This window comes from Abrus precatorius, unplaced genomic scaffold, assembly GCF_003935025.1.
Source record: "Abrus precatorius isolate BTA unplaced genomic scaffold, Abrus_2018 Scaffold7, whole genome shotgun sequence".
NCBI classification, from domain to species: Eukaryota; Viridiplantae; Streptophyta; class Magnoliopsida; order Fabales; family Fabaceae; genus Abrus; species Abrus precatorius.
The window spans coordinates 34,406,278-34,431,651 of record NW_020874417.1 but is presented as its reverse complement, the minus strand read 5'-3'; the positions used below and the strand labels follow the sequence as shown (position 1 = coordinate 34,431,651).

Here is a 25,374-nt window from a genome sequence, read left to right as displayed (position 1 = left end):
ATAAAATAAATATATAAATTAAATTTTAAAAATAAAAATATAATATATTACTCAAATTTTAAATTACATGTTAAATTAAAAAAGAAAACTACAAGCTCGTAAAAATGTTAAGTAGTATAAAAAATAATATTTGCATAAGTTAAAATAATTTTTTATTTACTTGAATGAATAAAAATTATAAAGCTATATTAAATAATTAAAAAATAAAATTAATCTAAACTAATATATTTCTATTTAACATTTTCAATTAATCTTTTATATTATATTACATAAATATTTTTAATAAAATAAAATAAAACCTAAAATCCCCTTTCTCTTTCTTTCTTTTTTGCATATCGGAAAGTTTTACTTTTATAAAAAAAAAAACTCCGTTTTATTAGATTTAACAAATATGACTAACATTTGAACCTTATATATATATAATTTTAAAAATTGATATCTATTATTTTCTTTTTAATTATCACAGTAAATAAAGAAATATTTTAAAAATATTTTAAAAAATAAACTAAATACGATGTTAAATGTTATAAAAAAATTGTATAACTTCTCTAAATATATTTAAGAAATATCAAATGTTTTAAAAAATAAATATTTAAAAAATTAAAATAATTAAATATGAAAAATAAAACTAAAAAAATAAATATTGCACACATATATTAAAATAAAGAATAAAAACTGTAATTAAATCAAATAAAAAATAAAAGAACAGTAAATTTTTCTTATGGGAGGACATGCAAGTAAAGTTACATTATAAATGCAGGTTCACCTCTAACAAAACAAAAGAGAAATAAAAAAATAGTGATTATTACTATACTTGTTCGTAAATTTGAGAAAACATTAAAAAAATAAATATTTTTTAAATAAATTACTAATTCTATAATTGTTTCGCATCTAAACAAGAATAAAATACCTTATTAATTTTCAAGGTATCAGCAAAAATTACCATAAAACATTTATGTTCTTCCTAACTTCTCTTTCGATCCATTCAACGTAGAGCTAATTGTGTGTATAATAATTTCATGCCACAAAAATGATTGCATGGGCACAGATGCGCCATTAAGATGACAGGGTAACGAGTTAATAATCTCTTTACAATGATATCTCGTTTTTTTAAAGCCATTGCAACACAGATAGAAGCTGCTTATCAACTGTCAAATAAAATTAGCTTTCCAAAAAACATTTGCCTTTGGCATAAATGCTTTTATGATTTGAACCACTTTTTCCCCTTCTAAACTTGATACTCGACTCAAAGGCTAAAAAAAATTCACCTAATATAACGGTGCAACTAAAAGCCCAAGCTGCACCACAAACTTGGCTTTCATATTATTCCTTTAGGAAAACTCAAAAATATTATTCAACTCATTTATAATACAAAAGTTAATGATGTGAAATGTAAATGTAATTTAGAATCACACCCTGATGGGACAATGATATTTTCATAATTAATATTGGCCCTTTATTAAGTGCTTATAAACTAGATGGAGTGTATTCACTTCTCAGTAACTGTACCAATAGTACATGAAAGAAGCTAACAAAGAGACTAAGCAACCTTAATAAACTTCTTCATTAGGACACATATAGCTTAATTAACGAGTTATATGTATGATACAGATAATCTGTTGACTTAAATATATGACGATATCACAACCCTTAAGATTATATATTAAGTAAGAGAGTTTTTATATTTGAGTATTACATTAAACTTCTTATTTATTCAACATGCGACTCTTTAACATTGTTTATGCAAGCTTAATCAAGTTTGGTATTTGAGATTGTCCACACCATCAATATTTCTGAACCAGTGAGTCTGACTTAAATGAGCTGCATCCTCTGGAACATCATCCATCACCCATTCGTGGCCTTTTGGGAAGTAAATTCCTGTGCGTGGATGTGGGACCCACCATGTTGAATCCTCTATCTTCCCACTATTCTTTGAAACTCCTCCAGAGGTATCTGTAGCAGGAGGTTGAGCAGTGCTTGAGAGCTTGGTGAGTCCACCACTCTTTGCTCTCTTAGGTACCCTACGTGACCTTGACATTGCATTTATTATATGTTAGACTTAGATTTTAATCTTTGAAGTTTGAAACCCAATAATGAAAATCCTGAAAAGAAATAATGATTCAATACAACTAGACTGCTATCATGAAATAAAATATTTAGTGACAACAACTTTTAATTGAACATTGAAGGACTTAATAAGTATAACTTTACCCGAGAAGCAACATGTTTGCTTTGGTGGTGCCGCCTCTAACCATAAGCTGCAATAAACAGAATTAATCAATAAGGTAGGTGACACAAATATGTGAATTAATAATTCAGTACGGGTCTAGTACAATACAGCAATATCTCAAAACACCAAACGTTTTCGCTTTTCAAAGCCTCAAGACCTTGTTATGAGTATTTATAATAGTGTACTAGTGCAAGTAAAGAAAGGATTCAATAGAGAATAAGTTCTATTGCACGTGTGAAGCACAAAGGCAAAGAGAAAGAGGGAGTGTCTTTTATATGTCTAAGGCTCAAAGCTTTGTGTAATTGTGTCATGGAAATGAATATGTGGTTATAAAACTTTGCTTCCAAATGCGGTAGGCACTCTAAAATTTGTGTGAAGTATTATTATTCACCAAATAGAATGTGATTTTTTTTTTCTTTTAGTATATTGATGTAAGTTAAATAATAGATTCAATTTAAGTATAAAAATAAATATCTTTACATGTTATTAGTGAAGAAATAATTTACTATTAAAAAAATAAAAAAAGTTCATAGAAACTTTTAATGGTCTTTGGTATAAGATTTTTATAAAGTATTGTAAACATTTGCTAATTTTTTTAATATTTTTTTATGTATATTAATTTTGTTCACAATCAAGATGATAATACAATTTGATTTAAAATGAAAATAAATTTGAAAAATTATATATTTTTTAAAAATGATCCCTTAATTAGTTGTAAAATATATTTTTAAAATGTGTGTAATTCTGTTAAAAAAAATCTTATAAATAAATTAGAGGGTGTATACGATGATATCACGTGTCAAATTTTCAATCTTCAAATAATGTATCTTTTGTTATTGTTCCATTCCTCGTGTGGAATCCGTGTCAGAATAAATGCTAGGAGTTTCATGACTGGTGTTTTCTTTTTTCAGCAGAAACAGTCTAACAGCATCTACTAGTTAAGAAAGTACCACATTTGTTTTTTTTTTTTTTAATAAATGTACATTTTAAAATGATATTAATTATTATTTTATTAATACACATTTATCTATATTAAATGATTGTATAGTATATAAAATATTTATATTAATTGAAAATTTTAAAAGTAAAAAACTTAATAAAAAAAGTTAAACAATATTGTAAATAATTACAATAACTTATTTAATATTTTAGTTTATGTAATGAATTGTAAGAGTTAAAAAAGAAGCAAAGTATCAACCCCCCCTCCCCCAGCAAAAAAAAAAAGAGGCTTATTTTAAATAAAAAAAACAGTTTCATTTAATTGTAGCATTTAACTGATATATACATTGAAATATGGAAAATTACCACTCCAAGTCTACCCAGTTTTCAAATTTCACAGATAGTATGAAATTTTAATTCTTAACATTTTATTTTAAAATCTTAAGTTAATTTGAAATTGGCAACTGAAAAGTTAAATTAAAAGATGAAAATGCACACAAATGACATGTGGCCAAAATTAATAGTTTTCTCAGGTGAAGGAAAATAAGATGTTACAAGTGATCAAAGTTTAAGAGTTTTAAGTGTTAACAACTTTACTATTTGAATATTTAGAAATTAATATGGTACATGATATTTATTATATAAAACTTTTTTTTATTTGTTGATATACGAAATTTTTTATTTTAAATTTAAGAAACATCAAAGTTGACAAGAATATATGTACCAAACAAATAAAGTTCAGAATAACATGAAGGCTAGATACAAGATTTGGGTGCATGAATAGGTCATTCAATTTGAAATGATGAGTTTTAAAACTTGTAGGTCAAATGCCTGACTAAAACTGTAAATTATATTCCAGCTATTTTCAATTATTTAAAAGGTTACTTCTTTGAACAAAATTGTTTAGTGGGATCTTTCCACAAAATGCATGTATTATATACAAATGTGTAAAATATTATAAAAGTTAGTGTTTTCCCCTTTCCTTTTAACATAATTGGACGTTAAAAACATACATTTTTTAAGATCAATTTTGTATACATAAGTAAATATCAATTTAAAATAAGTTATATCAATGAAAAGTTTTTAAGAAGACTAGTGAAATAATGAGACAAATGAGGCTTGTCTCTCGAAATATTGTTAAATTTATAGAAACTATTTATATTTTTAATTAATTATTACTTTATAGTTTTTATTTATTTTAAACATTTAATTTTTTTAAATCAGATAATATTTTTATTTTAAAGCATCTGTTATTAAATAATATGAAATAATATAAATAAATTTATATTTTAATTTTGATTATTTATATTATAAAAGGAATGTGATAGAAGAAGTATCCCTCTAAGGGTTCAAAATTAGAAAAGAAAACAAACAACTGTAATAAAACACAGAAGATAAAAGAAAATTAAATTAAGAACATACAAACTTGAATGTTATATAAAATCCCGTTTAAAAAATAGTAAAAATTATTAAAGTGAACTCATTTATTAAATAATCTATTTGATTAAAAAAGCTTTTAAGTTAGTTTAAATAAGTTAAAAAGTAATTAGTTTAATTTTCAAATACATTAGTGATCACCCCAACTTAGATGCTTTTTAAAATAATTTTAAAACAGTACATAAACGACCAATGTAATATTATAAGCATTAAACAATAAAAGGATGGTATGCAATCAAAAAGCTAAAAGAACACGTGGCGTGAGATCCCAAAAATGTTTATAAAAATAAATGAAGGTGTTACTGCAATGTCTGAATACATGGAATAGAAAGAGAAGAAACTCCCGCCATTGTTGCATTTGGTGATACGTTTTGTAGAAACAGGGACCCCCAAACAAAACCCAAAAGCTATAATCTTTTATCTTCACTGTCCAACTCACTTGAGGAGAAAGACAAAACAAACGCACACAACGATGAAATGCAAAGCCAAGAGTTCCAAACTGAAGTTGGGTATACCCATTTTCTTCTTCCTTTGCGCCCTTTTCTTCTTTGTTGGGCTCTTTGTGCCTCCTTTCTTCTTTCAGGTTTCTGATTCAAAGTTGTTTCCATTTTTGGGTTCTTGCGTTTTCATTGATCGAACTTGTTATTCATTAGTAATGATTGCAGGATTTGGGTTACGATAGACCACAGTCCAGAATACTCCAAGAATCGGTGAAGAAAGAATATGACGTTCTTGAGCATGGTAAATCTGGGGAACCCGTTGTTGATCCAATCCCATTTCAGGTGATTTTTCTTATTTTTATTTGCTATGAGGTTGGATTGGTCCCTAATCTGATATTTATTATGTGCTGACGCAAATGTAGTCATACTTTATGGATTAAGGTATTGAATGTTGATGATCCTTCATAGAGCAATGCCTAGTTTGGCATATGAGTAAAAGAATCGTGCTTGACTTTAACCTATGCATGGCATCTCATAATTAATTGTTTTTTTAATAAATAATGGTCATCAATAATTGATAATTCCGTTTAGTTATCAGTTGTCAATTGTCCTGCATTTTTAATATTATTACTAGTAATTCATCAGTTGTTGCAGGAGCGGGATCACATATCATGCACTTCTTCAGGGTTGAGTATCCGTTGCTCTTTTTTTGTTTTTTATCCTCTAATGAAGAAAGGAAGACGTGTTCATTATTTTCCAAACTGGGACTACATGTTTGCAAATGTGAAGAGATATATTAGCTCTGTGTAATCTAGTCTAGATTCCACATTATGGATCAATTTTCATTTGTTCTTGCTCATGATATTGTCAAGAAGGAAAGAAAGGAAGAAAAAAAAGGAAGGAATGAAGAAATAGAAAGCGACAAATTAAAGAAAGGAAGCAATAAAAAAGACAAATAAAGAAAGCAAGAAAGAAAGCAAAGAATGAAGAAAGAGAGGGAGAAAGAAACAAAGAAAGGAAGAAAGAATGGAGAAAGAAGAAGGACGAGGGCAGGCAAGAATGAAAGAAAGAAGGGAAGGAACAAAGAAAGATAGAGATAAATGTGAAGAAAGAGAGCTAGAAAGCAAAGAAAGAAATATAAAGAAAGCAAGGAAGGAAGGAAGGAAGAAAGAAAGGGAGAAAGCAAGCTAGGAAGAAAGAAAGAAAGGAAGGGAGACAGAAATGAGAAGACATTTAACAGACAATTGATTAATCAATTCATGTAGGATTGATTTAAAATCAGGCATCAGTGGTTGAAATGAAGACTCCAAATAAAAATTGTTGTTTTATAGTTTGAACTTATTGCTATTTATTATTGCTCCTTAATTTCTTTCGGTCCTATCCCCATTCTTTTATGTAGATTTTAAGTTGGAGACCACGGGTGGTTTACTATCCAAACTTCACAACTGCGGAAGTATGTCAGCAAATAATTGAAATGGCAAAGCCAAAACTTGAACCGTCAAAACTGGCTTTGCGGAAAGGAGAAACTGCTGAGAGCACAAAAGGCACTAGAACAAGGTAATTTAATGAGCAAAGCCTCTTGTGTAACATAGTGTGCTATTTTATGCAAGGCCTCTTTCATCTCATGTGGACTATTAATACTCTTAATAACGTAACTTTGAACCTCTGACAGTAAGAAAAAGGCTAGATTATGATTAGATTATGATGTCACATGATGGCTTTACCTCATATTTTTACAAATGGAACAGTTCTAATTTTGGAAGAAAATGAATAAAAGATGTTGCATATATTAGAGCAGATAATCAGCGAAGATGATTGAGAGACATTTGTGTTGCTGCTGTATGTAAAGTTCAATGTTAATTTTTAGCTGGGAACAGTTCAGGTACATTCATCAGTGCATCAGAAGATAAATCTGGCATCTTAGACTTCATTGAGAGAAAAATTGCAAAGGTTACGATGATTCCTAGGACCCATGGAGAAGTATGTCTCTTTTTTAATTGTATTTTAGGACCTTCTGCAACCGGCTAAGTGGTCATCTATGTGTAAAGCGGGAATGTTGTCACTATTTTGCAGGACTTCAATGTATTGAGGTATGAGGTTGGCCAGAAATATGATTCTCATTATGATGCATTCAACCCAGCTGAATATGGCACTGTTCAGAGCCAAAGGGTATATTGAATTATTAATAAATACTTGTCAAACATTTTCTTCACACTGTTTTTTTAATCACAGAAATAATTTTTTCCCTTTTTTTTTGGTATTAACTGCAAAATTGGAATGCCAAATTATTAAGCAAGTCTTGATATATGCAACAATTCACAGATCTTGGCTTCTTTTATATTTGCTTAAATTACACACACACACACACACATGCACATAATAACCTAGATGCTTAGCATGGAAAAAGAATGAATCAGAAATGAAGAAATTGTAATGCCAGCAAAGTATAGCACAGTTGTCGGTATCACGCTTCTAGGCTATGATTTTAAGATAGCTTGATCATTGTAGTGTTGCTATAATATTGGTTGTTAGATATTGTTTTCATTGCAAAAGAACTGGGAATAGACAGGAGTAGGCAAGCTTTAAAAAAATAAAAGAGTGAAGAAAAATAGGAATATGCAAGTCGCGCACTAAAGCACCTTTACGCTTTGAGACTTATTTTCCTCTTTTTTTTTTAATGTAGCCTAATGTATGTACCAAAAAAAAAGTGTAATAGTTACTATTATGATTATATTAATCCATTCACTCTCTTCATACCAGTATCATCTTAGTGCATCATTACATTGGCCTCATGTAAGATTAAAATCTTTACAAAATTATGTCTTTTTTATATTTCAAAATTTATTAATGATTTGTATGATAAGTTTTCATTTTATGTGGTTAAATTTGGCACCAATCTTTTCTAAATGTATCTTGCTGGTTTGTTTATGGATCTCTCATGACATCGATTGCATGTGTTCGTACTTAATTGTGCAGATTGCTTCCTATTTGTTATACCTATCAAATGTAGAAGCAGGAGGAGAAACAATGTTCCCTTTTGAGGTAGTTTAGGGAATCTACTTTGTCTGATACTTTACACTGTTATCCTGATGTGTATGTAGTCATTTAAGCATTCCAATATGCAGGATGGTTTGAATATGGATATAGGTTATGACTACCAAAAATGCATTGGTTTGAAGGTGACACCACGGCAAGGTGATGGACTTCTATTTTATTCACTGTTTCCAAATGGGAAAATTGATAAGGTAATATTTCATTTCAGATAACCACCGTATGTGAATCTAATTGTTGTTTCTTTTTTAGTTTGCATGGAAAGGGAAATAAAATAGATGCAAAACTTAGAAATGCATTATTCAGAATTTTGTGGCAAAGGACCTCATTCCTGGAACAAAGTCATGTTATTTTATTTGTTTTCCCATGTTCTGTTTCTGAACATTTCTACAGACATCTCTTCATGGAAGTTGTCCTGTGATTAAGGGGGAGAAATGGGTTGCAACAAAGTGGATTAATGATCAAGAGCAAATTACTAGTTTTCCTTCTAAGGAGTTTGCATTCATGTGATATGTTTGTCCATATCAAATGGTGCTGCCTTTTGTCACCGGTGCTACTAATGTAATTTATATACACACTCAAATGATAAATCTCCTGTAGTTTTTTGATGGAGTGACCCAAAATGGTGAATCATTACATTCAAATAGTTGGTTATGAACTGATTTTTTATACAAATATTCATGAATATAAATACAACTTCTGAATACTCTATATGTTTTCATCCTAATTCACTGAAACTCATTTATGGTAATATATAAATATATTTAAAGTAATATTGAATTAAAAATGAACTCAAAATACTGAAGTTGCAGCTGAATTGGCACTAATTTGAATGTATAAACTGTACAGTCTATTTAGATGTTTAAAGAAAATGAGAAGAAAAAAAGGAGAGAAAATGAGTTAATTTTATATAACGTATAGTTGATTGAAAATTGAAAGAAAGTAAAAAAAAAAAAAAAAAAAAGGTAAAATTTCTCTGATAAGGTTAAATAATTGGATAAAGGAAGAAAATAATTAAAGACACAATTACTGTTACACTTTTACTAAACAGCTAATGATAAAATAAACGAAAATTACATTGGGAACAAGATCTTTTAGCCAAATGTTTTCCTTTTTGTTTGTTTTCCAGTTCTTAGTGGGATGACGGATTTTTAAGGCGGGTCTCGTCATTTTTATTTTTTTCTTGCCATTTACAATTAAAACTAAATAACAAAAATTATCTTTACTTCAAATTTAAGCCGCATAGCTAAGCTCAGTGACAGTAAATGTTCAGTACTGTATGATGGTATGTTGTGGTCTCTGTCTCTACGTTGAATACGTTTTGTTCAAGCCTAAAGCTGAAATTTATTTATAATACTACAAAACAGAATGCGATAAATAAAAGTCCTAATAGTTTTACCAACAAATTTCCAAAACAAATGTTATATGGATAAATCAATTATATTATTTATCTAATAACGCTTCAATAATTCCAATTTTTAGAGTAATTTTTAGAGTTATCATTCTCATTTTATAAATTTTAGTTTAATTTAAATTATTCGTCTTTTATACAAAAGTAAAAATAAAATATCAAATATGAATATATTTTCTTAAAATCAATTAAGAAATACAGTTTTTTTTATGAATATTCATTTACTTTTTAATTTATTTTATTTTCTTCTTAAAAAATGTGGTCACAAAAGAAAATGAACGTAGAGAGGACGGGGGGCAAAAAGGGAGTGAACTAAACGCATTGTCGTGCAGAGTGGGGTACAACTGGCAGGAGAAATTGTAGACAGAGAAATTTGGAGAACATCGATCACGCGCTACGGCGTCGTACGGAGACAAAGGGAGAGTGAGGGACGCGTGTGGGCAGTGAAGATTGAAGACATAAATAAATTTTAAAATAAAAAAGAAAAGAAAAAGAAAAAGTAATAATAAGACGCGCCGTGAATGCAGAGGCAGAGCCAAGCGAGTGAGCCAAGCGAGTTGAGTTCCTCTCCGATCCCATTCATAATTGAATTGTTTCCCCCAAATTTCAAAACCCTAGCTTTCCCACTCGCGCTTTTCCCCACTCGCGGCTCGTGATCTCGCGCCCTTTAAGGTTTTTCCTTTCTCCCTCTTCCCTTCTGTTTCTTCCCTCCCTTTTTTATTTTTCTGTAATTTTTCTTGTAGCAGAGAAATATTTATTGTGCTCATTTCATGCTTTGTGAGAATGCTTGGGATGCTGAGAAAGTGAAGCTACTTGCTAAAACTCGACGTGGGTTTTGTAATTCCACCCACCTCTCATACATTTCTCACGTGAAGGTTTTCAATTTTCTGCAAACAAAATAAAATTAAATACTTGTAGTCTAAGAAAAGGAGCATCGGTAATCACAAATGAAAATAAGCTAAAACACAAGTTTAGTAGTTTGGATCCAAAACAAAGAAGCCTCAGTAAAATGTGATTTCTGATACCTGAATGAAAAACGCTTTTTGGTTTATCAGTGCTCACTGCTCACTGCCAAACTCTACATACCTAAAATTTCTTTTCTTTTCCGTTGAATGATCATCTTGTGTTCACTAATCAACAAGTTTTTTAAGTTTAGCTTCAGCTGTATTGTAGCTACTTCTTTGAGCCGATTTCAAGAGGTAGTAGCATCTTTGATATGACTGAATTTAGAAATGTTGGTTGGAAATGGTTTCTTTGGATTTCATGTTACGGTGGCTTTTTGCATAATTGACTTGTTTCAACTTTCAACATCTTGTTCACTGATATAGTACTCTTCTTGATTGGCTTGCTCAGATATGGAAACATTGAGAACCATTGCATTGCTTTTTTTTTCAGTTTTTGGTGTTTCTTGATTGTCTGAAGTCATTCGTTATTGCATTAATAACATTGGTCCTTGAATTGGGGCATGACTAACTTAATAACAATAATTGAAAGGTACAGCACACTTTTACGGTTGCATATTTAAAATCCAATCCAAGGTGTGCATTTATTTTCTCTCTCCCCCCCCCCCCCACCTCTTTTTCTCACATATCACTGAAAGTTTAATTTTTGGATAACTACATTTGGCTGTCGCACTTACTAGAAAGTTTCTTTTGCTGTATTTTTCAGTAACAGGCAGCAACTGAAGTGCGATTTATATTGTAGCAGGTATTCAGAACAGAGTGCATGGTACTATAGTGAGTGAAAATATGGGTGACACATTAAATGAGGTGCAATGCAGGGTTGATGTGCCTGTTGTTTCTCCTAAGAGGGACATTGCATTGTTTGAAGGGGACAAAGATATTGAGCCACACAACGGCATTGAATTTGAATCTCATGAAGCAGCATATTCATTTTATCAGGAATATGCCAAATCTATGGGATTCACTACTTCAATAAAAAACAGCAGACGCTCAAAGAAAACAAAAGAGTTTATTGATGCTAAATTTGCGTGCTCTAGGTATGGAGTTACACCTGAGTCTGACAGTGGGAGCAGTCGAAGACCAAGTGTAAAGAAAACAGATTGCAAAGCTTGCATGCATGTGAAGAGAAGGCCAGATGGAAAGTGGATCATTCATGAATTTATAAAGGAACATAATCATGAACTTTTACCAGCTTTGGCGTATCATTTTCGAATTCATAGAAATGTGAAATTAGCTGAAAAGAATAATGTTGATATCTTGCATGCTGTTAGTGAACGCACCAGAAAGATGTATGTTGAAATGTCTAGGCAATCGGGTGGCTGTCAAAACATTGGGTCTGTCTTGGGTGATATAAACTACCAGTTTGACAGAGGCCAGTATTTGGCTTTGGATGAGGGAGATGCCCAAGTTATGCTTGAGTATTTTAAGCATGTTCAAAAGGAGAGTCCTAACTTTTTCTATTCTATAGATTTAAATGAAGAGCAGCGCTTAAGAAATCTATTTTGGATTGATGCAAAAAGCATCGATGATTATCTCAGCTTTAGTGATGTAGTCTCATTTGATACCACTTACATAAAAAGCAATGACAAATTGCCATTTGCACCTTTTGTTGGAGTGAACCATCACTCTCAACCTATATTGCTTGGATGTGCATTGATTTCGGATGAGACTAAACCAACATTTGTTTGGTTAATGAAGACATGGCTTAGAGCAATGGGCGGGCAAGCTCCAAAAGTTATTATCACTGACCAAGACAAAGCCTTGAAGTCAGCAATTGAGGAAGTCTTCCCAAATGTACGGCATTGCTTTTCTCTTTGGCACATATTGGAAAGGATACCTGAAAATTTGTCTTTTGTGATCAAACAGTATAAGAACTTCTTGCCAAAATTTAACAAGTGCATTTTTAAGTCATGGACAGATGAACAGTTTGACATGAGATGGTGGAAAATGGTCACTACATTTGAACTCCATGATGATATATGGTTTCAGTCATTGTATGAAGACCGGAAAAAGTGGGTGCCAACTTACATGGAGGATACCTTTTTAGCTGGAATGTCTACACCTCAGCGCTCTGAAAGTATGAACTATTTCTTTGACAAGTATATTCATAAAAAAATTACCCTAAAAGAGTTTGTGAAACAATATGGAATAATTCTTCAGACAAGGTATGATGAGGAAGCCATTGCAGATTTTGATACATTGCACAAACAGCCAGCACTTAAATCTCCTTCACCTTGGGAAAAACAAATGTCAACAGTTTATACACATGCAATCTTTAAGAAATTCCAAGTTGAAGTTTTGGGTGTAGCTGGTTGTCAATCTAGGATAGAGGCTGGAGATGGAACTATTAAATTCATTGTTCAAGATTATGAGAAGGATGAAGAGTTTTTGGTTACTTGGAATGAGTTGAACTCAGAGGTCTCTTGCTTCTGTCGATTGTTTGAATATAAAGGTTTCCTTTGCAGGCATGCATTGAGTGTTCTCCAACGTTGTGGTTGTTCTAGTGTTCCATCTCGTTATATCTTGAAGAGGTGGACCAAAGATGCCAAGATTAAGGAATCCATGGCAGATAGGACAAGAAGGGTGCAGACTAGGGTGCAACGCTATAATGACTTATGTAAACGAGCTATTGATTTGAGTGAAGAAGGATCGTTATCTGAAGAGAATTACAATGTTGTTTTTCGTGCACTTGTGGATGCCCTGAAGAACTGTGTCCTTGTGAATAATTCTAATAACAATGGAGCAGAAACTAGCAACAATGCCTATAGCCTTCGTGAAGCACAAGAAAATCAGGGTACCCTTGCTTTGAAGCCAAGTAAGAAGAGGATATCAAGGAAAAGAAAGGTCAGTTCTAGGTTTTGCAGTTGAGCTGCTTATTTGTTAATTAGGTTGTTTTGACTTTCGAGAATTTGGAAGGTCAGAATATTGATTTGTGAATCACTTTTATAGGTACAATTAGAGCAGGATGTTATGCTTGTTGATGCTCAAGATAGCCTGCAGCAAATGGTTTGTGCTACCTCTATTTCAATCATGATCTATTTTAGTTTTCACAAATAAGCAGAATGCATTTAATCGCTTAAGAATTGAATCACTATTTTCATGAATATCTACTCCTTATATCAAGACTGGAAATAGGTCTAAAGCCTATGCTTCTTGTAACTTGTGCTTTCATTCTTTTAGGATAATCTTAGCTCGGATGCAATAACCCTTAATGGATATTATGGTACCCAGCAGAATGTGCAAGGACTGGTATTTGATACTTGTTGACTGATAAATGATTGCATATATCCTGCATTTTAAGAATCAATGTAATGCTTAATTATTTTGGTTTTTGTAGCAGGTACAGTTGAACTTAATGGAGCCGCCTCATGATGGTTACTATGTTAATCAACAGAGCATGCAAGGCCTGGTAATTAATTTGCAGATATGATTGTGTGGTATAATTGTACTGGAATAGGATTATACATTTATATCGGCATCTTTGTAGGGTCCATTGAATTCTATGGCTCCAAGCCATGATGGGTTTTTTGGAACACAGCAAAGCATTCATGGGCTGGTAGAGTAATTTTTACTTTTTTTCCCCTATGAAATTATTGAGAAGTTAGATCAATTTACTTACTTCAACATGATGAAACGTTGCTAACTCTATCGGATCATATAGGGAGGGCAATTGGAATTTCGACCAGCAACTACTTTTGGATATAGCCTTCAGGTTTGTGCATGAAATGGGCCATATACTTGCATCTGAGCTTGGAATAAAATAATTTAGGCCTGATTAGTTTTCACTGTCTTTACTCTAGCACATAACAACCTTGATTGCAGGATGAACCTGAACCTCAGTTTCATGGTAACAGTTCAAGAAATACTTAGAAATCACCTCTTCTCTAATATGGTAGTTTCCTCAGAGGCTGTCATGTTTCTATGTGGTGATCGAAAAGATAATTGAAGGAACACGGGCACTTCGTTGTCTCAACGACAGTTCATACTTCAGAGTTTCTGTAAATAGATTCACCATTGAAGTTAACCTCATATGTCAACAACATTCACCTTCCTATACGGGCTCCAAAGTCATTCCCACTTGTCTTCCCCACATTGTGATGGCCACCTCAGAATGATATAAAAACCATCTTGCTTTCTGCGATGTAGTCTCTACAAATTGGAGTGAGAATGCCACGAAAACACTAGCTAGTATGCTGAGAAAAGTCTCACATGTGACATGGATGTTGACATCCTATCATTGGAACGAAGAAGCATGTCAATTTTCATGTAATTATACGATGTGTCCATTGGACCGATTTGTATAATATGTTATACGTTTCTCTCATCATCACGCTCCTTTTATGAAGATCATTTTAACAGTTGTAGAACGAATATGCTATTGTATGTAGCTATATGGCATGTTAGTGTTACATGTTTCTGTCAAGTTCCACTGTCGTATGTTGTAGAACGAATATGCTTTTTGTTCATCCAAATTGGAACTTGCGAACTAATTACAGTTAATTATCAATTCATGCTTCTCTATAGGGAAAACAGATTCATATAGTGTATACCTGCAACTACAATTGAGTGGTGCAGTGCATTTTTCAGCTTAAATAAATAAAAACTGGCCCAATTATTGACTTAAAATCATAATTGTGAAATCAGCAACAGAAGTAGACGGACTTGTGGCGCTTCGGGTCATTGATTCGATGGTCAATTTGATAACATTGGTCAGAAAAATAGCTGGATAAAAAAATAGTTAAAACTACCTAAGCTTATCCATAAGTACAAGTAAAATGGGGAAAAAATAAATAAATTTAGAATATATCTAAGGAATGGAAGATTATTTTTGTAATGATTTGTTAATGTTTCATTATATTTAACGTTGAGTGAAGAAATTCAAGTATTTATTCAAATAAATTTTAAAAAATAATGGATACTTAAATAAAGAAAAAAATTAATTTGATATAATAGTTTATAAAATGTGTCACAAAATGAAACAGAGATGTTATTTATTTTTTAGAACAAAGGGTTAAAAACAAATAGTGCAAGAGTGAATTAAATACAACAAAACAAAGATATGACAACACAAAAAATGAGTAATAATACATACATTTTCTGTAGGGTTCTATTAATTAGTGTTTTAAAAATATCAGTTAAAGAAATAATAAATAAAAATGTTAAATGTGATTAAAATATGCAAGAAAAGTGCATTTATATTTTTTAATTAAAAAATTCAATTTTGATTCTTCGAGCGTAAAAATACTTGTCAGCATTGTTTTTTTTTTTAAATGTTGACCATTTAACAAGTTGCCATGAATTTATTTGTAATAATTATATCACAAATCCAGTTCAATTGTTCAAATTGGTTTTTTAAATTTGTGCTCATTTCAGTCATTTGCCTTTCTTTTAAAACTAAAATCAAATAAATGCAATATTTTGTTCTTTTTCAAGTTTCATGCATCAGTCCGCTTTTCCGTTTTATCTGAACCAACAAAAATCGGTTGCAAAATTCAAAATAATATCTAAAAAAAATATAATTTGTATAGAAGAAATAAAACATATCATAATATAAGAATGCTGTCACCGAATTAATTTAAATTTAAAGAAATTGAAATAGTTTCTAAAGGAGAAAAAAGAAAAATAGTTAATAATTTAAATGGCCGTTACGTAACGTAACGGCTAGTTTTCGATGTTCCATTTTCGTAACTAAAAAGACGGTTCCACTCTGCTAAACTAAAACGTAGTGATCTTCGAGTTAACAAGTATTGTTGAATTGAAGAGTTGGGTAACGATGGATGTTGGTTGTATCACTGCGTCAGAGAATCGCTCCTCCGATGCTTATTCTCCTTCCGCCACCGTCAATTCTAAGATTGGAAAGGCAAGCCTTCCACGTTTAATTTCTTTTATTTTTCAATTTTCTTTTTTATTTTAGATTTTCTGCAATCCCCATTTCGTGTTGAATGTTTACTGATACAAAACCCTAAATGAGGCACGGATCTGCTAGTTCATCTGTACTCGAAACCGTAATTGTTGACAAGAACTAGTGAATGGTTAATATTAGAGAAGATATTGTAGATAGTGAGTGCTGTTTTAGAAGAAGTCTTGATCAGGTGTTTCTCTTATTTAGTTTGGAACCATGTTTTAGAATTGGAGTAGTTACGATGTGATAGGGATGTGAAAGAACGAATCTCAGGGTCTGATAATATATGGTGACTTCATGTAACAATTAAATTAACTAGGACATTGAAGTAGTTGGGTGAAATCAGAGTTAAAGAGAAGCAACTCCACTGTGAAAACTTTCCCTTTACATAGAAGCCTTGCAGTGAACTTGAAGAAGTACTTAGCAATCATCAAATAATTTGAGAGTTCGGGCTGATTATAATATTATTGTCTCTTCCAGAATTTGCACAACAATTTTCGATGCTTTGCAGCTTTGGTTATTTATATTTATCTGTGCTGTAAATAAATTTGTTGGATGAGTCTATAATAATTCTGCATTTGTTTGATTCAATGGTGCAGAATAAATTAGCCAAGGATGTTGGCCAAGCTACCCCAATTGCTCTTAACAGGTTCACATCACAAATTAGGAAACCTCCTCGTCGTAAAACTTCTCCTATCAACTGGTTCCCGCGCAAAAAAGTGGACTCCTACTTGAATAGGAAAATTAAGATGCTTCAGGTTATGTCATAAACATATGTATTCACTACTTGTATTTAGAAAATTACTTTCTGAATTCCAATGCTAACACATTTGACCTGTTCAGGAAGTAGATGGTATGAATTTGACTCTTGATCAGACTTTAGGCAGTTCTAACCCACATTATTCAAGAGTACTGAGAGAGAAAATGGCAGCCAGAGAAGCGGCACACAGGGCAATGGAGGCCCGAAGAGCTGCATTGGTGGAAGCCTCTTGGTGTCGAATTTTACGTGCGGCCAGGTAAAGTTTTCTGCCAACAACATACGCTTGACATTGTTGGTTTATCATCTGTCTAATGGATTTTATTTCCACCTTTTACTCTTTGGTGTTTTCAGGATTCCTAGTGATGATGCAGAAGCTCAACTCTTGAAAGCAGAAAAAAGTGCAGTGGAAGCTTTTGAGACTGCTCAGGCTATGGGCGTTATTATGTTTGACTTGCCAAATTGCCCTAAAAAGCATTGTCAAATAGAGACATCCTCTGTTAATGGAGAAGGATCATCTACTCATACTGTTACTGCATCATTTGAAACTGCCTTTGAGGTGGACAGAGAAGTAGCTGTAGCTGTCAAAACTGCATTTATTAGACTTGCAAACTGCCCTTCATTTAGTAAAGATGAATTCAGAGAACTACTAAGAAAAATTAGTGAAAATCCTGATACAGATGAAAGTAATCAGGATCTGTCTGAGTTCTCGTCAGAGTATGAATCTGAGTCTTGGTCAGAGCTTGATTCAATCTCTCAAAAGAGTGACTTCAACTCCCAATATTTGGATTCTAAAATGCCATTTCTTGGTGTAAATCAGAGGAAAAGCAGGAAGAGACAGTCACTTGACAACAGAAAAAAACTTGTGGATATGATGATTGGGAGGTTAAAATGTTTGCAAGAAGATGAACTTTCTTCTCTTGCCACTATAGTTGCAACTTATGGTTTGAATGCTGCCTTGGCTGAAGTACAGAATATCAAACTGCACAATCCAGACTCTGCTACATCCTCTTCAGCAATTAATTTTCCAGCAAGAAGAATGTCATCATTGGGATTGGGAAAGTCAGCCTTGGATGCGATGGAAAAAAAGCAAGTTGAGCCAGAATTACCAAGCCTTGATAAATTTTTAGTAAAACACATGACAAAACTGGAAAGAGAAGTTTGGGAAGCCAAGAAAAACAGAAAGAATGAGACAGAGTTGGGTAGGAATAGCCCTTGTAAATCTGTTGATGGAACTCTACCAGAGGTGGTACCTGACTTGGGAAGTATTCTAGTGAAGAATTATTCAAAACTAGAGAAAGACATCAAGGAAGCAAAAAATAAGTCCGGTAAGGAAATGCCAGCAGTTCCAAGTGGCATTCCAAACAGTAAAAAGGATCACACAGAAGTACCAGGCTTAGATAAGGTCCTAGTGAAACATGTCTCAAGACTAGAAAAGGAAGTCCAAGAAGCGAAAAACAGAAGAATCAATGAGAATAGATGTTTGAAGAAAAAAGTCGACCTAGACACCTCAGGTGGACTAGATTCAACTTGCTATTCTGATGAAGCATTGGACAGGAAAGAAAACATAAATTCAAATACAGAGATCAATTCAGGGGAAAACAAAGATGCCCCGTTGGAGAAAGTACTGATAAAACCCGTGCACAGATTGGAAAGAGAGAGGCTGCAGGCCTTGTCACTGGGAAGCAATGTTGAAGACTACAAACAAAGAGTGAACAATTTAGCAACCAATGTTATGGATTGTGAGAGCTTGGACAAAATTTTAGTTAAGCATGTCTCTAGACTTGAGAAGGAGAAGATGAGGATCAATTCAGGGGAGGAATGGGGTGAAGTTAAGAGAATTCACAGAAACATCCATTTGAAAACAAATGAAGAAGGTGGCCTGGACCAAGTATTGGTTAAACGTAAATCCAGACTTGAGCAAGAAAAGATGGCTGCTCAGCAGCCAGAGAATTCAGTTAGTATTTCCCTTGCTCGTCGTGAAGCAAGGGAGAGAGAGTTGCATGAAGCATGGGGAGGAATGAGCTTAGGAAACTCCATTAAGCCTAGTCTCTCTAAGCTTGAACGCGAAAAGGTTAGTCTCTACTTCCGTATTTGTGTTATAGTTTTTTTATTTTAAAATGACAGTTGCACGGAGTTACTGACTCTGCCCAATCTGCTTGGTTTTTCTTTTATCTAGGCTGCTTGGATTAAAGCTGAAGAGGAGGAAAGGAAGCAAGCAATGAAAGCAATTTGATTGTAATTTTCCGACAATTCTTTTATTCATCTTTGTTCATAAAAAATATGTGCTTCGATGTCGATAGTGTGTAATATTGGCTTTTTGAGAGTTCTTCAATCCCTGACGAAATTCATAAGGGGGGAATTTGTTTGATAAATATGTGTTATGCCTTTTTAGTTTGATTTTGTCCTCTGGATTGACATTACTTGATCGAGCAATATCAACAAATGTTATTAGAAAAATCAGCAACCTAGGATTATAGAATATCGCAATGATACAACAAGTCTTCACCTTTGAGTGTAAATATAATTATTGTTTGATATTTATATTATATTTATGTACATATATAAATATTATAATAACAACAATTATTATTACTAACTTAATTGAGCTTGAATAAGATAAAATTATTAAAAATACTAATTTTATTATTATTCAATTTTATGTTAGTTATTAATCTTTTTAATAATAGTCATAACTTTTAGTTTATTTTTAAAGTAAGTTTTGCGCTAAAGGTGAGTTAAATGTAGAAAATTATTACATTGTCATAAGTTCACATTGATGATATTCTTTTTTATTTTATATATGTAAAAACTAAGAGTAAAGTTAAATATGCACAGCAATTTACGTACATTTTATTATTGACTGATGTATTTAAAAATAATAAATTTTAATTATAAACAATTTATTACATTAAAAAGTATCATAATTATTTAAAATCAATATGTTTTGCTTTTATATTTTTTAATAATTCATTCATTCTCCTACAAAGTATACATGTCAGTGCATGTAACAAAAAATAAAAAAATCGTTACATAATTTCCCAAAATTAAATTGTGTGCATCGTAACAAGTTTTAGACGTAAAATACATCCGGTGAAACTTTAGCAGTCAAATATTAGGCATAAATGTATATAAGACAAATTAAAAAGAGTTATAAGATTAAAAAAGAAAATTCCAATCTAGGCAATGCAGAGGGTCATTGCAGCATCCTATTTTGACCCTGTTGCTCGTAACTCCTCATTCACGGTAGAAAAAAAAAAAGGTTCACAACATTAATTTCAATTTAATGGAAATGTTTGGTAAGAAAGCGACATTAATCATCATCGTGTTTGAGTTGATGTGCATTATTCTGAATTCTGAGTGACCAAGGTTGTCTTATTCAGGATTGCAGTCAACACTGTTTGGGTAACAAAAAAAGAAATGATAAGTAACCAAGTAACCGAGTTCCCATGATGCCCCACAAAACGCGCCAAGAAGACTCTTATCTCACCACTTTCAGTAGTTACAGGTAAATTACAGTACTCTCAACTCACAAGTCACAACCAATGCGTGACTTTTCAATTCATCTACAATTTGAATTTTAGCACTATTTGTATATAATAATTTGACCAGGACTCACTCTTCCTTTCCAACCGCACTATCACTGCCAACTTGGTCCACTTTTCTTCTCTTCTCTCTTCTTATTTAGTCCTCACTTTTTCCCTGCCCTTTCTGAAGTCAGTCTTACTTTCTCTCACAAAAATTTGCGCTCCAAGGAAAAAAAATGGCACCTTTCATGTCCCTCTCTGTGTTATTTCTCTTTCTCCACTACCCCTTTTTATCCCTTTCAACCAACTCTGAAGGTATGTCCTACTGCTTCATTTCTCAGCCTTTTCCTTTGCTTTTGAACTTGTGTCCTTGTATGGTCACTTTGGTTTCTGAAAAATTAATGGGATCTGGGAACTTGTATGCACAATTCTTATGTCTAGGTCATTTGTTGTTTTGTTTCAGTTGTTTGGTTTTCTTTTTTTCTTTTAATCTTGTTTTTTTTGGAACGCAAATAATACATATTGTGTCTCAAAAATTGCCAATTTTCTTAGCTAGCAAAAAGACTTTGGCTTCCATAATTTGATTGAATCCAAACACGTTTTGACAAGGTGTGACTCTTGCTTGTGTAGGGAATGCTTTGCATGCTTTGAGAAGCAGGCTTTCTGACCCCAACAACGTGCTGCAGAGTTGGGACCCAACTCTGGTTAATCCTTGTACTTGGTTCCATGTTACCTGTAACTCCAACAATCATGTGATTCGCTTGTGAGACTCCCTGTATTCCAAACTTCTATTTCTTTTTTCTATGTTTTTTATTTTTATTTTTCTGGAGCCCTCTTACTACAGTAGTTGGGGTTTGAGCTTTCTAATCAGTTGTCTAATATTTTAATTTCAGAGACTTGGGTAATTCTAACGTTTCTGGAACTCTGGGCCCAGAACTTGGCCAGCTAAATCATCTGCAGTATCTGTATGGTCTTCCCTTGCCTTTTACAGCTGAGAACTTCAGATAGGGGCTTATTTGTTTGATCTGTTCATGTGCTATCTGACATTATTCAAACTACGAAATTGAACAGGCTATTAAATAGGTTTTTATTTTGTACTAGAACCCATTATTTTTGTCCCAGAATAGAGTCAGGAGAGACTATTTGTGCCTAATCAAATGTGCATTTAGTTTGCTTATTAAATAAGATTGTTTTTTTGTGGGGTAGTTTTGCAAAATCAAATGAGAGATTCTGAATGCTTAATTACAGGGAGCTCTATAAGAATGACTTGAGAGGACAGATTCCTGAGGAACTCAGTAACTTGAAATCGCTTATTAGCATGGATTTCTATGATAACAATTTTGAGGGGAAGATCCCAAAGTCATTTGGCAAGTTGAAGTCACTTAAATTCATGTAAGCATGTTTATGTTGATTAGCTGCAAACTTTTGAGATTATATTCTTGATTTTTATTTATGAGTGATGTATAAATTACTGTTCTAATTGATGTATTAGGCGGCTAAGCAGCAACAAGTTGACAGGATCAATCCCAAGAGAACTCACTGTTCTCACTAATCTCAAAGTCTTGTGAGTTTCTTTTCATGTCATGTTCTTCCAGTTCAATTTTTGTGATTTTGGTTTATCAGCTAATTTAAAACCTCAAATTTGCAGTGATGTTTCTAATAATGACCTATGTGGAACAATACCAGTAGATGGCAATTTTGAATCTTTCCCAGTGGAAAGGTATAGCAACTTTGTTGTGCTTGTGATTGTGATTGTTGAGTTCTCTCGTAGCATATACTTAACAACCAACAATGATTTGCCAATCCAAACATGTCTTGATAAATAGGCAATTTTTAAGTCACTTAGAATTCAGAACACAATATCTTGTACCAAACATGTGAAAATGCCACTCAGCAGGTTGAGTGAAACCAAGATCCATTATTGTGGCCGTTGTTCTGTTTGATTCCAACATGGAAAGCATTAAACATCAAGGGCTTTCTCGCACTTCATCTGTATAACTAACTTTCATGAAGCTTTACCTGATTATGCATCCTAACAAGTATCATTCATTAGGTATAGTGCCTAACTTATTCCTCTAAAGGATTAGATAACCACATTTGACATGCATCGTGAGAGATAATTGATTTGAATGAAATATCCAAAAGATAAAATACAGAAATATATTTGCCAACTATCTTGCTTGTTAGAATAGCCAGTAAGAAACTTGATTCAATACCAATATATGATGGCACAAAATCTTCACATTTTCAATTTGAAATGTAGTAATTTAAATTTCTTGCTATTTGCTACTGTTATATTTACAATATATTTTTCCTACTCTTGTTTCAGTTTTGAAAACAACAGGTTTAGTGGTCCCGAGCTAAAAGGACTTGTTCCATATGATTTTGGATGCTGAAGATAAAAGTCGCATATTATCTAAAGTAAGACTGCGATGCAGAGGCTTAGTTTACGTAGGGAGTATCAAAAAGAAAAAGGGTGTACTTATTTGCACATCAATATTTCCTCACCATTTTTACACTTTTCTTCATCGGAAAAAAAATAGGGAGAGCGAGTTGGAATCTATGTTTTTCTTGTTTATAAAAATTTTCTAGAAACAATTGTACGTAAAGAACATTATTGGTGTCTGCTTGACCCAAAAATGAATCTAAAAATGTCAGACTTGCAGGTCGATTTATCTAATTACATGATTACGGTGATTAGAAAGGTTTGTTGCTTGCGCAGAATCACAGGGAAAATGGGTTTTGACAATCCCAGAAATGAAAATGGTGAGGGAAAGCTAGAATCATTCTCACAGTTAGTACTAGAATACACAACTGTGCTTAATCTGAATTTTATATATAGACAGAGAGAGTGGGTTCTTAAGTATGATTAATCTTTGAAAATTGTGGGATTCAGTTTAGAAAAAATTAAAAAAATGATAATTAATTAGAAATTAACGATTAAAATTAAGTTGAAATACATGTGTGCATATGAATTTTATATTTCGTGGTAGGTAAATCTTTTCTTGTTCGAATAACATCGGAACTAGTTGAGGTAATGGTTGGTCTGAGATTACTGCATGACTAAAGTGAAAATAGATCTGTGTGTTTGGGTGAATGCTGGAAAATTAATTTTAAATAATATTTAATTTGTAAGTTGAATATTTTGTTAAAAGTGACTTTAAAGTCAAATAATTTATATTTTAAAAAGTAAATTATAATAAGATTTTGTATAAAATTTCGAATTCATCAGACAAGTTGACCAAGATTTGCTTTAATCGTTGATTTTAGAGCTAAATTTCCGTTTGAGACAAAGTGCAAATGTAAAACCAAACATTAAAAGACGGTCAAACATATGAAGGGGATGCTACGTAATCTACATGATCAATTCCGCCGTCAGAACAGAGTTGAAAGTCACGTTCTCTTTTATTCAATACTCAAAATTGTTTTTGTTCATAGCCATAATCTTGAAAAGTTTCTAATTATAATAAAAATATTTTCAGTAAAAAAAATATAATTATTGTGTTTTGCACATGATTTAAATCATATAAAAAGGATCTCGATAGCCAGTTAAGGGAAAAATATATTTTTTATAAAAATTATATTAAAAGTACAAATAAAATTAGTATTTGCCAATAAAAAATATTTGAATTTGAATAATGGGTTGATGGTTATTATAGCTTCCGCGGTAGATGTAAGGGTTATTTAGATTCCAATAGGCTAAATGAAACTCATTTTGCGTAAAAATATTTACTACTCAAAACCGAATCATGCAGCTTTTATGAGGAAAAGCTGATTGAAGAGAATAATTTTCGATTTCGGAAATTGAGTTAGAGAACAAGAGTGAATAGAAATGGACCCTTAATGACTTTTTCTTGATGGATTTTATCTAATATAAAAAAAATGAAAGACTTTAATAAATATTTTAATTTTTTTTGTTTGAGTTGAGAAGTACACAATTTTAAAGAGTATTTTAAGTTTATTCAAAGATATATTCCGCGTAAAAAAAAATCTTCAAAATTATGGTCTTACGTCATGTAGATTGAAAGAGTATATTACAAAATATATGAATTTGATGACTCAATTGAAATAAGATAGCGAGTTAATAATAATTTTCTTGGGAAACATTAATTTTAGATGAAAATAATATGTATTTCTCACCATAATTCTTTTTGGTGATATTATGATAAATTTTAAAAAATTTGTGTAATGAAAAATGTTTTGTGCACACACAACGGCCAAAGGGCAAAATGCAAAGTCTAATTTCAACTTTGGCGACCGTTGAACGCTTTGTGGACAGCGTGTTGGTTTAAAATACACGTGGCACTAAACGAAAGGGCATGTAAGGACGTGGCATAAAACTAGCGAAGCAGCGTGGGCCCCATTTAGCTAAAGTAAGGTTCGAGATTAACTAATACAATTTCATTAAATATGCGATTATGTATCTCTCTTATACTTTATAGCCTCTTAGAAACACAGTTTTCTCGAGAAGAAAAGGAGCCTCTAGACTTTGCATGCACATGAAAATCTTGGACCAACACATAAAAACATATATTACTTTTTGTATATATGAATATAATATTGTTTTTAACTTTTTGAAAAGGATAAATTTATGTTTTAAAAATATAGTTTATGTTTTTATTATTGATATTTATGTAAATTTGAGAGAAAACATTTTTAAATTGATGATTGTAATTTTTTTAATATATTTGTGTATATTTTTAATAAATTATTAATTT

The 25,374-nt window shown here is 32.0% G+C and overlaps 4 protein-coding genes across 18 annotated transcripts; all 4 read left to right on the top strand.

Moving 5' to 3' along the window:
- Nucleotides 1-4,938: 4,938 nt before the first annotated feature.
- On the top strand, nucleotides 4,939-8,630 carry LOC113873108 (probable prolyl 4-hydroxylase 9). Of its 2 annotated transcripts, none has more exons than XM_027511089.1 (8): nucleotides 4,939-5,189; nucleotides 5,272-5,388; nucleotides 6,446-6,603; nucleotides 6,924-7,026; nucleotides 7,120-7,215; nucleotides 8,023-8,088; nucleotides 8,172-8,291; nucleotides 8,491-8,630. In XM_027511089.1, the coding sequence occupies exons 1-8, from the start codon at nucleotides 5,079-5,081 to the stop codon at nucleotides 8,605-8,607; spliced, it is 888 nt and encodes a 295-aa protein (XP_027366890.1). In that variant the 5' UTR covers nucleotides 4,939-5,078; the 3' UTR covers nucleotides 8,608-8,630. The 2 variants fall into 2 exon arrangements, with proteins under 2 accessions (XP_027366890.1, XP_027366889.1); XM_027511088.1 differs by having other exon boundaries at nucleotides 4,939-5,228.
- Nucleotides 8,631-9,992: 1,362 nt separating this feature from the next.
- On the top strand, nucleotides 9,993-14,994 carry LOC113870919 (protein FAR-RED IMPAIRED RESPONSE 1). Of its 13 annotated transcripts, none has more exons than XM_027507470.1 (9): nucleotides 10,040-10,180; nucleotides 11,003-11,046; nucleotides 11,213-13,314; nucleotides 13,420-13,476; nucleotides 13,651-13,719; nucleotides 13,808-13,879; nucleotides 13,958-14,026; nucleotides 14,132-14,182; nucleotides 14,293-14,937. In XM_027507470.1, the coding sequence occupies exons 3-9, from the start codon at nucleotides 11,257-11,259 to the stop codon at nucleotides 14,338-14,340; spliced, it is 2,424 nt and encodes an 807-aa protein (XP_027363271.1). In that variant the 5' UTR covers nucleotides 10,040-10,180; nucleotides 11,003-11,046; nucleotides 11,213-11,256; the 3' UTR covers nucleotides 14,341-14,937. The 13 variants fall into 13 exon arrangements, 12 of the variants coding, with proteins under 12 accessions (XP_027363269.1, XP_027363271.1, XP_027363279.1 ...); XM_027507478.1 differs by lacking the exon at nucleotides 11,003-11,046 and having other exon boundaries at nucleotides 11,177-12,635; nucleotides 12,936-13,314; nucleotides 14,293-14,886; XM_027507466.1 differs by lacking the exon at nucleotides 11,003-11,046 and adding an exon at nucleotides 10,252-10,336 and having other exon boundaries at nucleotides 10,046-10,180; nucleotides 14,293-14,789.
- Nucleotides 14,995-16,243: 1,249 nt separating this feature from the next.
- On the top strand, nucleotides 16,244-19,365 carry LOC113871867. The gene is made up of 5 exons (XM_027508961.1): nucleotides 16,244-16,330; nucleotides 16,972-17,130; nucleotides 17,216-17,388; nucleotides 17,484-19,203; nucleotides 19,309-19,365. The coding sequence occupies exons 1-5, from the start codon at nucleotides 16,244-16,246 to the stop codon at nucleotides 19,363-19,365; spliced, it is 2,196 nt and encodes a 731-aa protein (XP_027364762.1).
- Nucleotides 19,366-20,790: 1,425 nt separating this feature from the next.
- On the top strand, nucleotides 20,791-23,118 carry LOC113872633 (leucine-rich repeat protein 2-like). Of its 2 annotated transcripts, XM_027510336.1 has the most exons (7): nucleotides 20,791-20,971; nucleotides 21,287-21,419; nucleotides 21,550-21,621; nucleotides 21,905-22,048; nucleotides 22,149-22,220; nucleotides 22,305-22,376; nucleotides 22,986-23,118. In XM_027510336.1, the coding sequence occupies exons 1-7, from the start codon at nucleotides 20,893-20,895 to the stop codon at nucleotides 23,050-23,052; spliced, it is 639 nt and encodes a 212-aa protein (XP_027366137.1). In that variant the 5' UTR covers nucleotides 20,791-20,892; the 3' UTR covers nucleotides 23,053-23,118. The 2 variants fall into 2 exon arrangements, with proteins under 2 accessions (XP_027366137.1, XP_027366138.1); XM_027510337.1 differs by lacking the exon at nucleotides 21,550-21,621.
- The last annotated feature ends 2,256 nt before the right edge of the window (nucleotides 23,119-25,374 follow it).